Source organism: Leptosomus discolor, chromosome 1 (genome assembly GCF_034619465.1).
Source record: "Leptosomus discolor isolate bLepDis1 chromosome 1, bLepDis1.hap2, whole genome shotgun sequence".
Classification (NCBI taxonomy): domain Eukaryota; kingdom Metazoa; phylum Chordata; class Aves; order Leptosomiformes; family Leptosomidae; genus Leptosomus; species Leptosomus discolor.
In genome coordinates, this window is record NC_141391.1 from 24,812,698 (window position 1) to 24,831,164 (window position 18,467).

Below are 18,467 nucleotides of genomic sequence, written 5' to 3' on the forward strand. Positions count from 1 at the left end.
CCTCTTTGCAGCCAAAGGGCATAGCACAAATTAGTTTAAATTCCAGGCAGATGTGATTTAGTTATGTTGATAATTCCAAGATGAGTATGTCCTTCAGTGATGAAAGGAGGAGTTTGTGCAAATCTGCCCTTTTCTAAATATAGAAAAATGTTGCTAAAATTGAAGGGTGAGCCTACCTGGAATTAAGTATACGATAAACATTACCCTTTCAGGAGCCTAAAGACATCTTGCAGGCTCACAAACAGAAAGAGGGACTTTTGAGAGTTCAGCACTGTGGTCACTTGTCCTTTAGATCCCTCTGCAATTAGTGTGAAGATGTTTTATAGAAAGATTTTATTTAGGGGAGGGGGAGAACAAAACTGTTTAAATCTATTCTGGAAACTCTTTTATATATTTATAACATTAATATAGATTAAACATGCTGTAATTTTCTATCCATGAAATGTACAATTTCAAACTTTTTTTTAATTATCTTACAGGCATTTTCAAAGACAGAAGAAAATTTATGTACCATGTTCCTTTAAAACCCATAACTTGTCAACCTTTTGGGTGAGCAGTTTATATTTTAGAGTTCTTCTAACACAATTTCTTAAAACCTCACAAGCCCTTGTAACTTTTTAAAAATATACCATAATAATTTGCTATGCAACTTTATATAAGACTAATGATTTTACTTCAAAATAAACATATTAAATTACTGTATAACACACATTACTGCTGTAGACCACAGAGATGCTAAACAAATTTTACACTTGAATTTCTCTTCTCTCAATAGAAATTAAGTATTCAGTTTTTAAAATGTCCCAGACTGATATTTTGTCTTTTTATTGATGTAGTGTTGAAAGTTGCATCACTAAATTAAGAATATGGAAATCCTGACAAAGAGTTTTGTCAGGAAGCTGAATCCTGTGTGTTTAAGTGATTTTTGTCTCTGTAGGGCTACTAAAGAACGACAAGAAGTCAAGAATCCTACCCTCACTCTACCAGATGAAGACTTCAAAGGATTCAAATCTAAACCTGCCATTTTTCAGCACTGTGCACTAAGGCAGTCTTCAAACGGTACTTCAGGGGTTTCTACTCCACGTAAGGCCCCAGCGAAAGACAGTGAAGAAATGAGAAGTTTGTACAAATCTGGCAAAACTGCTAAAACTTTTATTCCACCCTTCAAAAACAAGCTGACATTTGCTACAGGTGAACAATGCAGCAGCAAAAGATGTGACTCACCGATCAGCAAAAACAGGCCCGAAGAGACAGAATTAAACCAGACCGCAGCGGAACAAAATACTGCTGAACCTCGGGATCACCAGTCTTGCATCCAGCATGCAGCAGACACTGACCTAGACAGTGGCAATTTAGGTATTTTCAGATTTTGACCCCTTCACTATTGTGACTACTATCAGAATTGAACCTTTAAGGGTTTTGCATGTTCGGTCAGACTTTTTTAAATAAAAAAGAAGCTTCTTTTTAAGCTTTTTTTGGCAGGAAAATTAGGAAATAATTACTTTCCTAATATTTTATATTGCACTCCTAATAACACATATGCAGCTCATCTCCAAAGTTAATTAAGGGTATGAAAAATTTGTTTTCACGCAGTGCTTCAGAAACAAGATGGCTTCTGTTTCATTTGATATTTGATTTTATAAACATTTTAAGTAAAATATTCTAGGAACCTTAAAGGCTAGCCTTGCTACACTTCGTTCACTTTTATGGAAGCTTGTTTTCATTCACTTTTCGAATTAAAATATAAGCTTGACCATATAAATGGCCGACTGTGTAATTTTCAAAGAGGCAGAGTTTAAATGGCCAACTGTTCGGCTTTACTTAGTATGTGGGCTTATAGCTTCTAAACACTCTTGGATGTCCCAGTGTGTATAACTGCTGTAACTATTACAGTCAAATAGTCTGGATTTTTTCAAAGGGCTAGTTGTGTATATTTGAACAGGTGCATGAACATTTGCATAATTAGATCCTGTAATTCCAGGTCAAAACCTCAGGATTATGGACTTTGTAGTTATCATCCATTAATTTCTGTTCATTTGGAGTTTTCTATGAAGACAGAGTTCAGTCTGAGAAAAATATGTGGATTTAAGATTAGTTCAGGGACTTACATATTCATATTCATTTAAAATCATTCACTTGATATAAATATTACTCAAATGCCTTCAGCAAACACCGCTTTTCTAATGCATTAAACTTTGAATATTTACAGTGTTGCAGTTTCTAAAACTCTGCACAGTGGCTTAGAAAATACGCTTCTCTGAATCTGCTTTTATAGTGTGACTGTATATATTAAATGGATGGATATATACTGTAAAAAGTTTTTGATGGTTTGGGGTGCTGTTTTTTCTTTGCAGCTATGGTTAAGATGATGACAAATCTCCGCTGTGCCAGAGATCTGCAGGAAATGAGAATTAAAAAGAAATACAGGCAAAATATTAGCTCACAGCCAGGCAGTCTCTATGTCATTAAAACATCTGCCAGAAATAGAATATCTCTGAAAACTGCAGTGGAAGAGAAATCGCCTCGTTTTTATCCTGCGGAAGAGGTATAATGATATGTGTGTCTTTCCTGGGATCTGTTCCTTAAGACAAGCGAACAAAAACGCAGTACCTTTTGAATAGATGCGTTCTTCAGTTTTGAGATGAGTATTTACAAGAGCTGTTATACCAGTTGCTACAGTTTTTAAGGAGCTTTGCGTATCCACAGTTTTTAAGACTATTCCAAATAGTAAGGGTCATAAATGTCTCTGTAGTGTTATAATCAAACAACAGGAGCATCAAAGGAAAAAAATGCACCAATTGTAGTTGCTGTTGACTTTTAACCCATATGAAGAGCCGTTTCAAGATAACAGTTAAATTTTAAGCTTAGGTAGGTCGTATCAAAAGCCTCTTGCTGTTGGTACAGTAGAAGGTGCAAAACCTATTGAATTTTTTTAAACCCTTTTAAAGCACACTGTGATGCTGTTCTGCTATAATAATTGCTGGGAATTCCTCCATTCTCCTTGGATTGCATAGGAAATGGCAAGGTCAGACCAAAGCTGTCTCAACCTCAGGGAAATATTTTATCTGAATTTATAACATTAGATATAAAAACTCTCAGCTGAATTCTTACTGTATTGTCATTATTTTGTCTTTTTAATAATTTTTTTTTGCAGCTTTACACATACGGTGTTTCGAAACATTGCATGCAAGTTAACAGCACAAATGCTGAATCTTTCCAGTTTCTCATCAACGACTTTTTCAGTAAGGAGTATTTATTAGCTGGAAATGGGATGCAGCTGGCTGATGGAGGATGGCTAATACCTACAGATGAGGGAAAAGCTGGAAAAACAGAGTTTTACAGGTACTGTTACTTATGAACTTGAGACAAGTATGGTATTTGTTAGTTAGAATAAATCCAATGCAGTGATCTTTTTAACTTCTGACTGCTTTTTTCTGTGCATTTTTAGTACACACCTGTTAGTGTAAATAAGGATATTGTGGGATTGTAAATTTACTATGTAGGTAACTGTTTTCAGTGATCTTCACTGACCATTAAAGAAAGCACATAAGAGTCCATTCAGAAAATTTCTGGGGACTCTTTGACAGTGTAAATGGTCTAGAAAAATATTACTATTTTCTGTTAATTCAGCACTTTACCACTTTGTTTAATTAGCATTATTGGGTTTTGATTTTTTTTTTCCAAGGAAAGCAATTTATTTCTGTTGGGCTCTAGAGTTTCTTGATCGGAATGAAGGTGGGCTAGGAGCTTGGGGCTTCTTTGGCAGGTCAGGGCTGAAAATGTTTTTTCAACATAATTTTTTTAAAGCTGATGTATGATTTGAAGGAAGCCAAGACTTCAGTAGCAAATCATTCAAGCTTTCTTTTGAGTATGTGTAAGAAGGAAAAAAAAAAAAAATGCACAAACAACCCTTGCTCTTACACTCTTCCTGGTCCTTCTGTCCCTCCTTCTGCAGGTCACTTAAGATGAGCTGAAAAAAAAAGTGTGTGGAGTGCATCTCTCCTAAACACTTTCATAAAAAATGATGTTTTGTTTTACTGTAAGCAAGTTTGTACATTATAACTTCATCAAAAGCATGTGCAACAGAACAAGGCACTACCGGTGTACTGTTGTTCCAGCAAAACATCAGAAAATAATTAACTGTTATTTTCTGATTTCCTCACTAAATTTGAGATGCTCTTTTTTCAAGTCAGTGCCACTGCTGGTGTTCACTTGCACAAACATTCAAGGCAGGGACCTGTATTTGAGTAGTATTTGTAGCCAAGCATGCACTGCCAACCTACGTGGTATCAGAATTCAAGAGGTTTGCAACATTCGCTTCCCAGTACCAAAGTGTGACAGAGATAGGTCTGTTCCAAGCTCAAGCACTGCTTTTTCTTTTCTGAAAGTTTGAGTTGTTGAAGTTGGTGCCAGGAATCCAATATGGGAAAACTGACTAGGATAAGATGTGTACTTCCACACTGTGATCTGTACTTCCTCATGAAATAGAAATTGCACGCTGCTCTGGAAGTTCTTGAGTCTCTCTGTTTGACAGTGAACCAAGTTTATCTCAGAGCAGTCATTAAAATTGTGTTGTTTTTTTTTTTCTAAACACTGTAAGGCAGAGCTAATCCTCCCACAGTTCCAGTCTGCACCCCGTGGCATTGCCTGCCCCAACAGTTCCATGGACAGCTGGGGGACTTGTAGGCATATGCATTTATGTAGTCACTCAGACTGAGTATGCAGAACTTGACCTAACTTGTTACTTGTCTGTTTCCTCCCTATTTGGCAAGTATTTTGCTATTGGCAATGCCATCCCTGAGTCTGCGTTTCCCTCCAGTGGTGACACAGTTGTTGAATGTTTTGGGGACGTACCTTGCTAGCTGGAATGTTCCTGCAAAGCCCTTATGGTAGATGCATAAAAGACTGGGATGTTCATCCATGGGCAGTTATGGTGCAGGGCCTCTTGCCTACGTCTCAATGTTCTGGAGTTGTGTGCATTCTAGAAAGTGTGCTGGTCATTCTTTTCTCATGCAAAATTGCTATTTCTAGAATGGCAAGCAGCACTGCCACACAAATTATTAGGAAACATGAAGTTTGAGGTTGTTTTTGACAAGAAGCAGTAGATCTCTGGGAACAATGCGTCAAACTGGATCACTGTATTTGCAATCTGCTGCTCAGACATGCTGGAGGTCATCTTGATTAATTTCACACAACTTTACTGTGAAGGGTCATTAAAGTATTTGCATAAAACATCTTATGCCTAGATGTGCCAAATATGCAGTCCAACTTCTTGTTCCAGAGGCAGCTTGTCTTAGTAATCACTTTCAGATGTGCTCCTGATTCTGTGGTCAGGCCATCAGCTGTATGGCTTTCCCCACATTCGTTTTTCAGAAACAGAAGAGAGAAACCACCACCAAGCTGCTAATTATCGCAGCATAGCCACAGTGGTTTTGGTGCCAGAACCTGCTCTGGGTGACAGTGTCGATCTGACCCTGAATATCAGATAGCCTCTCGAGCAGTTTGTAGAGGTTGTTCCCCAAGAGGTTGCCTTCAGTTGCTGTATCTTTTCTGGATTTGTTATGTGTTAAAGCATATTTAGGATCTTGATCTTGAACTGAGTTCTGGCTTTAACTCCCGGATTGCACTGCCCTTCACAGGAGGTTACAGAGTAGCTCCTAAAGTCTGAGATTGCTTTGCTCTCTTCTGATGTAGCAATAATTAATTTGGTGGTCATGCCCGCTCCTTACCTTCCTGTATTTGACTTTTAGGCTTTTTTTAAAATTGTTTCATTTTTTTCACCCCACTGCAATACAGTTCCTTAAAATCTTCTTGAACTTTCTGACAAGTCAGAAATTGACTTTTTGATAGGACCTAACTTGTTCTAATCAGTCCAGTGGCTCAACTATTTGAATGTCTGGTCTAATTCTTTCTGTTCCTGCTTTCATGAAATGGCCTTCCTAGTGACTGAGAGAGCTGGAAAAAATAGATGCTTCCAGCCCAACTCATCCAGGTCATGGTGGTACAGCTCAGACTCAACACAGAGTTGAAGTCCATTTGAGCAGTCACTCAATGGAAAGAAGAAAGTTCTTCAGTTGCAACTGAAAGTTTTTTGAAATGTGTTCTCCACATGCATGCTTAAAAAAAAGAAACAAAACCAAAACACCCAAACCACCACTCTAGAAACTATGAAGCAGAGGGGGATGGATTGTAATGAACTCATCAAGCAAGGAGGAGAAATTCCAGGGCTGAAAGGGAGCTGAGCACACCTCTGTCCCTCTATGCTAAGCACGTAACTGCGTGAAGCAGGCAGAGCATGCCCCGGGAGCTACTGCTAGCGTCAGAAGTCTCCATTTCAAGAACGCGTGCGTGTATGCACTTGCGTGCTGCCAAAGGGGCTGAGGTCAAAACTTCGGTATTCAGACAATAACCAGATCAGGTTATGGAATGTAACCTTCCTGTTCTCGCTGTGATAAATATTCCTTTGTTAACGTTGCCTATGTACATCCACTGAACACAATGCTAGGGAAAAACAGGCAAGTAAAAACTTACAGTGGATTTTGGGTTAATTTATTAACAATTTATCTGCAGAGCCCTCTGTGACACTCCTGGTGTGGATCCCAAGCTAATAACAGAGGCCTGGGTCTACAATCACTATAGGTGGATTGTGTGGAAACTGGCAGCCATGGAAGTGTCTTTTCCATGTGAATTTGCTAACAGATGTTTGACACCAGAAACAGTGCTGCTGCAGTTGAAATACAGGTACGTGTACAGCAACGTATGTGGAGCTGTAATCTGTGATACTGTCTGCTTTTTCATAACATTAAAAAATAAGCAACTCTACCTTGCATTTACTATTTATCAGAATGCCTATATTGTTACTTATGCACATCAGTATTAAACATGTAGTGCATGTTATTTGCAAAAATTTACATAATAATCGCTTTGCTACAGTGGTACTTGATCATGTAGATTGATGAAGCAGTAGTTTGCTACAATTGTTTTTAAGGAAAAACAATGTGATGGATTTTGTTTGCTATAACAAAGCATTGTGAATTCTTTTTTGTAGGTATGATTTGGAAGTTGATAAAAGCAAACGATCAGCAATCAAAAAAATAACAGAAAGAGATGATGCAGCAGGTAAAACACTTGTACTGTGTATTTCTAAAATCATATCACTGGACACCGTTGTATCTTCTAGCAGTAGCAATAACAATGTGGAAAGTAAAAAAGCAGCAGCAATAATTGAAGTTACTGATGGCTGGTATGGGATTAGAGCTCTTCTGGATCCACCTCTCAAAGCTTTCTTGCATAGAAGAAGGCTGACTGTTGGTCAGAAGATCATAGTGCACGGAGCAGAACTCGTTGGCTCTCAGAATGGATGTACGCCACTGGAAGCCCCAGATTCCCTTATGCTAAAGGTAAAACAAAATATTAGTTCAGCTTGCTTGGATTGACCGAGGGGTGTGGTGGATGCTATTTAGCTGAGCCATGTTTTGTAAACAGAAAAAGTTTTGTCAGGGCTTTATAAACAGACGAAGTTTTGTCAAAGTTTAATAACCAGATTTGTAAGATGCAGCACAAGGTAGCTGACGCTATCCAACAGGGCTGGAAGAGGAGTTTCGAATACAAAATTCTGCCAAGTGTTGCTGTGTGTTTTGACAGTTCCAGCTCCTTAATTTGGTTAATCACCAAGTTACAAAAAGGATTTTATCCATCACAGACAATACAGAAGTTGGAGGAAGAATGAGGGGAAAAAAAAAGGTGTGGGCTTGTGGGGGAGGGCGGGACGTGGGTCTTGACTTGTTTGAGGATGATTAAAGTGCTGGGTGAAGTTTCAGCATAAAAATTTTGCTCCTCTGGTATAAAGCAATGGTTTGTCTCATAGGTGCTTATTTCCTAGAGAATTTTAACTGATCAAATTTTTAGTTCCTGTTTCAAATACATTATTCAATGTGAAAAGAAGCCTTGAAATTGAAAGGTAATATGTTCAGGTGCAAAAATGAGATATTCTTAAAGAGGTCAGTGTAAAAATAGTCTTTCTTCTAGATAGGAGTTGGTTATCTTTTTGACCTACCGGTGACAGTTTATCATTCAACATGTAACTTGTTCAGATTTCAGCGAACAGCACGCGATGTGCACGATGGCATGCAAAACTAGGATTTCATCGGGATCCCAGACCTTTTCCTCTGCCTTTATCATCGCTTTACAGTGAGGGTGGTGCAGTGGGGTGTATTGATGTGGTTATTCAAAGAACTTACCCTATTCAGGTATGGTATAAGCATTTTATGAATCTAACAGGTTCCATGAGATCTAAATTCTCTTAGTTAATTGCTGTATCATTCCTCGAAACAAACTATTATAATAGAGATAAAAAAGTTAAGAAACGGTACATTATGTGTAAAATGAACAGGACTGGTTCTTGCAGTGTGCATGTATTTAGCATTTCAGGACTGGAGTATCCTGCTGTGAGAAGAATGTGAGTTTGTGCTTAGTATCTTCTGGTTGGCACTACTTTCAGCTTCAAAAAGCCAGAAATAATTGAATTTGAGTTCTGTACTCTAAAAAGCACAGCGCTTGTTTTAAGGAGAAAAAAAATTGACAATTTCAACTCCAAGCAGAAGTGAAACCAAATTTTTTCTATTAACATACGTATCCCTGCAAAGTTTTAAATATTTATAATCCTGAGTAAGATTACATATAGCTGGCTATATTGTGTAAGATCTAGTATTTAAAAATATTACTGAAAATACAATGTGATTATGGTGTAAAATAGAGTGAAGATCTTTTAAATACCAGCTGATATCCAGACATTTTGAATATGGTCAGACTTCACTGTAACTACCTGCTTTTATAACAATACTAACTACAGAAGGAAACAATATTTTTGTTGATAATCAGTCCTCTTAATGTTAACAGTTTAACCAGGATACAACTTCCAGATTTTGTTAACTTTTTGCAGAGTATGTTGCACTTGGCATGTACATACAGCAGGTTTTTTCCATTGCTTTCTTGCTGAAGTGTTGTACAACTGTTGGTTGATGTGGAACAAATTCTGCAAAGATAATAGCAATATTTGGTTTGGATCAGTACTTTGATATTTAGATCACTACTTTAATGGAGGAAACTGCAGCGCTTACTGTGTGAACTGCCTGATAGACCTAGCATTTATTTAGGTCCCAGAAAGGGACCGTGATCCGTAACCGCATCACAGGAAATGGCTTCCAGGCTGGGGAGGAAAGCGGGACTTTGTATCTCGCTATGTCAAGAGATTGATGTGCTGATGTTGGTCTTGCTGAAACATACCAAAGTAATAGAAACACTTGGGCTGTCTGTATCCTTTTACCTCAAGAGTCAAGGAATGTAGGACTCACAGCAATGGTAATTAAAGGTGTCAAACTGAATAGCGCAGGAAGTAGGTGGCACTCAGTTAATGAGGCAGGCAGTGCCTATTTCAACAATTCACTGCCTCATGAGGATTAGTCCTTCAACCCTGCCTCACCCTGCTCTCATCTCTTGCTGCTTCTCTGTGCTAAACATGGACCTCACCTGATCCTGTTGCTTAGCTTATTTAATTCACTAAAACAGAAGTAACTAATAATAAAAAACCAAACAAAAACCAAACCCAACCCCAACACACTGCTGGCTATTGAATTAAGAAACGGATGTGGTCTACTCTGCTCTTGTGAGACCCCTCCTGTAGTGCTGCTCTGGGGCCCCCAGCACAGAAAAGACAGACCTGCTCAAGCGGGCCCAGAGGAGGGCCACAGAGATGCTCAGGGGGCTGGAGCACCTCCCCTGTGAGGACAGACTGAGAGAGTTGGGGTTGTTCAGCCTGGAGAAGGCTCCAGGGAGACCTTAGAGCGGCCTTCCAGTACGTAAAGGGGGCCTACAGGGAAGGTGGGGAGGGACTTCTTAATAGCACCTGTTGTGATAGGACAAGGAGCAATGGTTTTAAACTGAAAGAGGGGAAATTTGGATTAGATATTAGGAAGAAGTTCTTCACTGTGAGGGTGGTGAGACACTGGCGCAGGTTGCCCAGAGAAGCTGTGGCTGCCCCCTCCCTGGCAGTGTTCAAGGCCAGGCTGAATGTGGCTTTCAGCAACCTGGTCCGGTGGAAGGTGTCCCTGCCCATGGCGGGGGGGGTTGGACTAGATGGTCTTTAAGGTCCCTTCCAACCCAAACTGTTCTGTGATTCTATGATGAGATCAGATACATGCTAGAGCCAGTGCAAGGGAGAAGCATCTAGTCTAGCATGTTAAAACAGACAGCAGTTGATTTGGAAAGAAACTGGGTAGAATGCAGTTCAGGTATACTTTTAAGCATTGAGTTTGATTTGTATCTTACTGGATCTACCAGTGGGATCCACCTATCTTCTAAATTACATCATTGATACCTATTCTATAAGCTATGGTTTCTTCCGCTGTTACATCATGGAGTTTTGACTACTGCTCTATTCTGTCTGTGTATCTTTAAAGTGAAGATTTTTACCAACCAGTGCTGTGGGGTTTTGCCTTTTATCTATTATACTGAAAGAACTTACAATCTACTGCCTGTACATCTTTTAAAATATTTTTGCTGAACAGTGAGTATTAGACAGAAGCTAGACAGGGTTAAAAATTAAGAAAAAGTCTGGGTTTTGTTTGAATCTTTATTTCAGTGGGTGGAAAAAACATCAGCTGGTTCATACGTGTTTCGTAACAGTCGAGCTGAAGAAAGGGAAGCTGCCAAGCATGCAGAAGATCAACAAAAGAAACTGGAAGCTCTGTTTGCAAAAATCCAAGCAGAATATGAAAAGCATGAAGGTAAAGCTTTCCTTGTTTCAGAACATGTAATAAGAACACAAGAACTTTTTTGGCGTTTACAGAACAGTTTAAAGAAACTGGCAAAAGCTTCTCTGATGATACAGAAGCAGAGATAGGGTATTGGGGTGTTTTCTTGGTTGGTGGTGGTCTTGTGTTGTATTGTTTTAGGTTTTTTACTTTCTATGTATCAAGACCTTTCAGTACAAAACAGTTATACATTTATTTGCTTGGCTTTGCAGCTATCTAGGAAGCTTCCTGAATGTGTTGGTAGCCAGGCTACTAAAAAATTACCATTGAGATAGTGCTCAGGAAAGTGCTACAGAATTGTAGAATTGTTAATTCCATTCTCTTTAAAGACCTGACACTGTAATATTTCACCCAGAGGCGGGCGCTGCTTAGGAAGTATCTCAGTAGACCTGAACACCAAGACTGAGCATCTTTCCTCACAAATATTCCAGGACTGTGGAGATACTGAGGTCAGTGGAGCCGCTAAATGGGACATGGACTCTGGTGATAGAATGTGGAGAAGGCTGAGTTGCTGAATGCCTTTTTCACCTCAGCCTTAACTAGCAATACCAGCCTTCAGCAATCCCAGGTCTTGGAGACCAGGGGAAAGTCTGGAGCAAGGAAGACATACCCTTGGTGGAAGAGGATCAAGTTAGACACTACTTACATAAACTGGGCATACGTAAGTCTGTGGTCAGTGATAGGATGAACCCACAAGTGCTGAAGGAGCTGGCTGATGTCTTTGTGAGGCTGCTCTTGCTCCTCTTTTGGATGATAGTGGTCATTGGTAGAGGTGCCTGAAAACTAGAGGAAAGCAAATGTGTCTCCTGTCTTCAAAAAGGACAGGAAGGGAGGACCCAGAGAACCAACTATAGGCCAGTCAGCCTTACCTTAATCCCTGAGAAAGTGATGGAACAACTAATCCTGGAAACCATTTCCAGGCACATGAAGGACAAGAAGGTGGTTGGGAGTAGTCAGCAGGGATTTGCCAAGGGGAGGTCATGTTTGACCACCCCGACGACCTTCTGTGATGAAATTACTGGCTTGGGTGGATGAGGCGAGAGCAGTGCATGCTGTCTGCCTTGACTTCAGCAAGGCTTTGGACACACTGTCCCTTAAGATCCTCACAGAGAAGCTGATGGGCATGGGCTAGATCAGCAGCCAGTCAGGTGGATTGAAAACTGGCTGAACAGTTGGGTCCAGTGTGGTGATCAGTGGCACAGAGTCTATTTGGAGGCCAGCAACTAGCGGTGTACTCCAGGGATCAACCCTGAGTCCAGTCCTGTTGTAACATCTTCATCGGCGATCTGGAGGATGTGGCAGAGTGCACTCTCGGCAGGTTTGCCAATGATACAAAATTATGACGAGTGACTGATACACTAGAGGATTGTGCTGCCATCCAGATGGGCCTCAACAGGCTGGAGAAATGGGCTGACAAGAACCCCCTGAAGTTCAACAAAGGGAAGGGCAAATCTTGCCCCTGGGGAGGAACAGTCCCATGTGCCAGTACATGCTTGGGGCTGCCCAGCTGGAAAGCAGCTTTGCAGAGAAGGCCCTGGGGATCCTGGTGGACAAGTTGAGGAATGCTGCCAGAAGGTCTAAGGAGGTGATCCTTCCCCATTGTTTAGCACTGGTAAGTCCACATGTGGAGTACTGTGTCCAGTTCTGGACTCCCCAGTACGAGAGAGACACAGATATACTGGAAAGCGTCCAACAAAGGGCCATGAAGATGCTTAAGGGATTGGAGCATCTCACATAGGAGGAAATGCTGAGAGAGTTGGAACTGTTCAGCCTAGAGAAGAGAAGGCTCAGGGGCATCTCATCAATGTGAAGGGAGGGTGTAAAGAAGATGGAGCCTGGGCTTTTCTCGGTGGTGCCCAGTGACAGGGTAAGAGGTGATGGGCACAAACGGAAACACAAGAGGTTTCCTCCGGACATCAGGAAACCCTTTTTCACTGTGACGGTTACTGATAGTGTTGCCTAGAGAGGCTGTGAAATCTCCATCCTTGGAGATAACTCAGAAGCTCGCTGGACTTGGTCTTGGGCAGCCTGCTGTAGGTGACCCTGCTTGAGCAGGAGGGTTGGCCAAGATGACCTCCAGAGGTCACTTCCAATTTCAGACTTTTTCTGAACTGGTAATGGGATGATGCTGCACGCCTCTGCCAGGGCTTTCGAGCAGTAGCGCCAGGTCTGCTGTTGCTGTAAGTGCCGCAACAGGCTGCTGACTGCTACAGCTTCGTGAAGCTCACTGCTGCGCCAGAAATGGGTTTGCTTCCCCTTAGATTTGATTCAGCTAAACTGGGATGAGGAAAGGTATTGGTATTCTTGCCACACTGAATATGGGTTCCAGCTTCCTTGATAATCTGGTCTGTTTTTTGGGAGGAGTTTTTGTTGGGTTTGGTTTGATGTTTTGATTATTTTTTTTTCCCCCTCAGGAACAGATAGGATTCCATCACTAATGGTAGCCTGTGCAGTTCAGATGTCACAGGGTCCTATTTACAACCCAGATAGCCTCTCCCTTTCTGTAAATCTTTCTTTTCAGTGATCTGTAGCACTGAGATGTTCTTTAACTGCTTTCTCAGAACCTGGAGTCCCTCACAAATAACAAGGAAAAGACAAATAAAGCCATACCCTAAAAAACCGAAACGACAACCCCCCCACTGAATTCTTTGTTGAAATCAGAGATTTCTTTGTAATTCTTAACTTCACTGATATAAACTTCCACATACCAGTCACCTCATTGTGGTGTTTTATGTTTGACTGGTAAACTTGTCTATGCTGGAGCCTACTACGCTGAAGGAATGAACCAGAATGCTAGCTAGCAGCAAAATGACTTGCCTAAGAGGAGGGTGATAGTTTAATGTAACGAAGTTAACCTGGCTTTTAGCTGGTGTCCTAAGGAGGCTTCATGTGCAGGCCTGTGGTCACCTGTTGTCCCAGATCTTGGTATCTTTGAGACTTCTCTGCTCCAAGAGAGGAAGTGACACGTACAGAAAATGCGATCAAGTATTAATGAAGTTCCATGGTGGCCCTTCAAGTCTCCCACGCTCTCCTAAGTGCAGACACTGATACTGACTTCCCCAAAGTTTGTTTAATATTCTAATCTACGTGTTATGAATGAGTTTTCTTGTTTTCTGCTTGTATTTTTCTAATAGATAGATACACACGTATATTGGGTCCTATATTGGAGTGTTTTGTATTTTTATTCTGGCAAGGCCTAAGTACTATCATGCTTCTTGCATAATTATATCTTCTTTCATTTTTTAAGTGTGATGGTTGTACTCAACATAACGGCTTTTTTCCCAGCAGAGAGAGCTAGCAGAAGAACACCCAGATCACACAGAGTCACAAGACAGCAAATCCGTAATTTGCATGATGGCGCAGAACTTTATGAAGCAATTCAGAATGCATCTGATCCTGGTTATATGGAGGTGACTGTCTGTACCACTGGACTAATTTCAAAATTCTTGTGGAATAAATTACATTTTAATACCTCCTGCTAAAATCAACCCTTAAACTATTATTTATTTTTGCTGCTTTTTGAGATTTTTCTACAGCATCCTTTTTGCTACATAAACTAAGATTTTAAATTTTGAAAATATCTTAATGAAGGCTTGTTGAAATAGATCAGTAATACCTTGGATTGCAAAACAGAATGCTGGTTTCTCTTGATACAAAAATCCAGGATACAGCACAATTAAAAGTTAATGTTATTTGTAATTTTATGCCTTTGCTTTGTCTTGCATATATGAACTAAATGCATCTCGTGAGTCTTGAGTTTCGCACTTATCCTTGCATGCTGTTCACTGAAGTGCTTGAGTGATTATGTTGTCATTGTTCTCTTCATTCCCTGTTCCAGTTCAATCACAACTTTTAAGTGTTTATGCCTTTATTAATAAAGATGCGGGTGATTAGTCCCTGCCAGCTGTTAAAAATTAACTACATGCCTCATGTTTTGCAAGTCAGGGTCCTCGACTGTCACAGAGCCATACGCTCTGTGACTTTATTTGATAAAATGTTAGCATAGCTGTGGGGCTACAATAAAGGCATCTGGATCTTGAAGGCTTGTTCAGAAAGTGTAAACCACTGTCAGCTCAGAGGTAGCAGCCTGCTGAGAGGTGCAACTCTTATACAGAATTTTTTTCTAATATTTCTTTCTTGTGAAACAGGCAAGCATGCCTGTTACATTATTCACCTTAGTTACGCACTCTTAAGCAGTTTTTCACTAATTCTCACTTAAGAACTGTGTGTAATGTAATACTTAAACAACAGAGCACCAGCTCCGTTGTGTGACTGGTGACTCCTGTTGTGTTGACATAGCTCATTTCAAGTCCTAATAAGTGTTGTATCAGTTGAACAATAGATTGCTTGTAAAGGCAAACTCCTAAGAAGGAGGCTATCTAAAAATCTCAATGGGATGCTCTTAGTTAATAAAAAAGATGCTGAATACATCTCCTCTTGGTTACAGGGATACCTCAGTGAAGACCAATTAAAAGCTTTGAATGCTCACAGGCAGCTGATGAATGATAAAAAGCAAACTCAGATACAGGAAGAATTCAAAAAGGCTTTAGAGTCGGCAGAACAGGAAGAAAATGGTTGTTCCAAAAGAGATGTGTCTACTGTATGGAAATTATGTGTGGTAGACTACAGAAAGCACGAAAAACATAAAGGTTAGTACTTGGAAAATTACGAATAACTGTTATCTAAAAATGGTAAGTGGCCAACATAGCAGGTAGATTTGAAGAGTTTCCCAACAGTATTCTAGCTTGCACATTAATATTTCCAGTTTTATTTGGGTTTTGGTTTGGGGCTTTTGGATGGGAGGGAGTGTTGTGGATTTATTGTGTTTAAAAGCCTTCAAACTTGTATTGCCCAGCTAATAGTTATTAATCTGATACTATTAGGAGTGATACTGAGTATCTGGCGTCCACTGCTAGATGTTTGCTCACTGTTAAAGGAAGGCAGCCGGTACAGAATCTACCAGCTGTCAGCATCCCGGTCCAAAGGAAGATCAGACTCAACTAACATACAATTAACAGCAACAAAGAAAACTCAGTATCTACAACTATCAGTAAGTGCATTACGTACATCAAGACATACGGTTAAAATGTATCACAGTCTATATAAGTGTCTTGTAAATACTTACAAATTGTGTGTTTCTTCAGGTGTCACAGGAGGTGCTGGCACAGATTTTCTTTCCACGAAAGGCTCTAAAGTTCACCAGTTTGTCAGATCCCTCTTTTCAGCCACCGTGCGCTGAAGTTGATTTAGTTGGAGTTGTAGTTTCTGTTAGCAGAACAGGTACGTTGTGGACCGCATTCATGTCCTCCCATTGAATAAGCACTAAATTTTATATTTCAAAAGCCAAAATGATCTTGGTGTTGTACCTGCATCTCAGGCCTGTGAAAACCTGCCAATATAGCTCATCATTGTTGATATGCTGGCAGGTAACTGTTTTCCTAAAGCAAAACTGTCTTTACTTACTATTTGCTCAGGATTAATTTAGTAAGGGAGGATCTAAGATCAGGAGAAGCTTTTCTTAATTTTTTTTTCCCATAAATGGTGGATGTAAATTCTCACATCTGTGTTCCGCATCTGCGTGTACGTGAGCTCCCTCTTTTGTGTACAGAGTCACAGAATGAGCGGAGCTCAGGGCCAGGTGGATAATCTTCTGATTAAAAAGGAAAAGCACCACAGGAGTATTGTTTTTTAAGCGCTGGAACACAGACTTTGAGTTGTTTTCTGTAGTCAGTAGGGAGATAGTGCAGAATATGAACGAAGCATGAAGCACCCATTACCATGCAGACAGGCTGCCATGTTACGTTTATCAATTCTCTTTCAAGATGTGACTGTTTTATAGGTACAAATTGCAATAATCAACCTTTACTTGAATAGCTGAGGTATAATTCAGACTTTTTTCTTGCTTTTAGGTTTCACTACTATGGTGTACTTATCTGATGAAAGCTGTAATTTAGTGGCAGTAAAGATCTGGGCAGATCTCAGACACTTCGCTATCGAAGATATAGTTGTGCGCTGTTCGTTCATTTCTGCAAGCAATCTCCAGTGGCAGTCTGAATTCAGGTCAGAAATTCCTGTGCTGTTGGCTGCGGAGCTTTCTGTATTCTCAGCCTGTCCAAAGGAAACCTATCTTCAAGAGAAGGTTAACGAACTGAGAAGCTTGATAGAGGTAAATCTGTAGATTTTTAGTTTAATGATTAGTTTTAGTTCCCACTGTGTTACATTCTTCACCAAAAAGTCCATTAGTACTAACGCATCTTTAAAACAAGTAATGCACATGCTGTGGAATTTGATGGGATTTTCTGGGAGATGGAGTAAGGTGTTAATGGACTTTTCCTGGAGGACTCTACGTATCACCTACTGAATGTGTTTTGATTTTTTTTTAATTCAGCTCGACCAACACTGTCTTCAGGACATGCCACAGAATGTTCTCTGGCTAGCAAAAAACACTTTACCTGTCAGTTGGGAATCTGACATGGACAGTTTGGCTCTAGCCTTTTAAAAGTTGAAATTTAGCAGAATATATTCTGTATCAGATTGTTGATTTCATTATTATTTCAGTTTTCTAGCTGTGCTAAAGAGCACGCCTTGGTCATGCATTCTTACTTCTTACTGAAAAATAAGTTTAAATACAAAAGGATTTTTCCTTGTTAACAATAAAAGGAAGGTGACAGGACAAGAGGTAATGGCCACAAACTGGAGCACAGGAAGTTCTGCCTCAACATGAGGAGGAACTTCTTTACCCTGAGGGTGACAGAGCACTGGAACAGGCTGCCCAGGCAGGTTATGGAGTCTTCTTCTCTGGAGATACTCAAAACCCACCTGGACATGATCCTGTGTGACCTGCTCTAGGTGGTCCTGCTCTGGCAGGGGGGTTGGACTACATGATCCCCAGAGGCCCCTTCCAACCCTCACCATTCTGTGAGGCTGTGTGATATTTCCCTCCACTGAAAGTGCAGCTGTCTTTGAAGTTGTTGGTTTGATATAAAATAAACTTCTAGTGGGATTGCGATGAAAAAATGAAGTACCAGATACTTTGTGAGCACATAGCACTTACACAATTTGAAAAACAACTACTCTGCATTGTAAACTGTTCTCCTTTACAGAACGTGGCCTCCTTTTGCTCTGATGCAGAGAGTAAATTGATGAATTTGCTACGAAGAAATCACTCACTTACACCCGGGTTAACTAAAAGATGTGTCTTGGAATGCCCCTCTCCTTCCTGCACCTCAGGTCTTTATGCAGAGGACAGAAGTCTGGTAAGCTGCTGGAAATTCAGATTGTGTTTACACTGACAGTACGTACAGTAAGGATACAAGCAAGTTTCATACCGATAGCTGGGGTGGATGGTTTCCCTTCTCACTCTGCTCCATACCTTCTCTTGGGGCAAGGCAAAGCTGCTCAGCAACCTCCCCTTGTGGCCTGTGTTTTTCACAGCATACTTTAAATATTCTGAATTTTATATAAGTAAAATGAATCATCCTTTCCCTATAGAAGATTTATCGCTTCCTTGGTTCTGCTGTGGAGATTATCTGATGTGGATGTTACTGGAAGGAAAAAATCTTGATCTGTGATTTTTTTCTTTCACAGCATTCTGTAGTTCCTACCTTTGTTTATAGAATTTACCTCCTGGTCTTCTTTTCTTAGATATTGTTCACG

The 18,467-nt window shown here is 40.3% G+C and overlaps 1 protein-coding gene across 1 annotated transcript in view; it reads left to right on the forward strand.

Moving 5' to 3' along the window:
- Nucleotides 1-18,467, forward strand: part of BRCA2 (BRCA2 DNA repair associated) — a 29,594-nt gene that overhangs the window by 9,694 nt on the left and 1,433 nt on the right. Inside the window, exons 4-17 of the mRNA XM_086476354.1 lie at nt 480-549; nt 938-1,356; nt 2,355-2,545; nt 3,155-3,342; nt 6,571-6,741; nt 7,049-7,400; nt 8,094-8,249; nt 10,640-10,784; nt 14,100-14,221; nt 15,259-15,460; nt 15,695-15,861; nt 15,956-16,091; nt 16,721-16,977; nt 17,915-18,067. Coding sequence (XP_086332480.1) covers nt 480-549; nt 938-1,356; nt 2,355-2,545; nt 3,155-3,342; nt 6,571-6,741; nt 7,049-7,400; nt 8,094-8,249; nt 10,640-10,784; nt 14,100-14,221; nt 15,259-15,460; nt 15,695-15,861; nt 15,956-16,091; nt 16,721-16,977; nt 17,915-18,067 — 2,729 coding nt within the window. The remainder of the gene's footprint in view (nt 1-479; nt 550-937; nt 1,357-2,354; nt 2,546-3,154; nt 3,343-6,570; nt 6,742-7,048; nt 7,401-8,093; nt 8,250-10,639; nt 10,785-14,099; nt 14,222-15,258; nt 15,461-15,694; nt 15,862-15,955; nt 16,092-16,720; nt 16,978-17,914; nt 18,068-18,467) is intronic.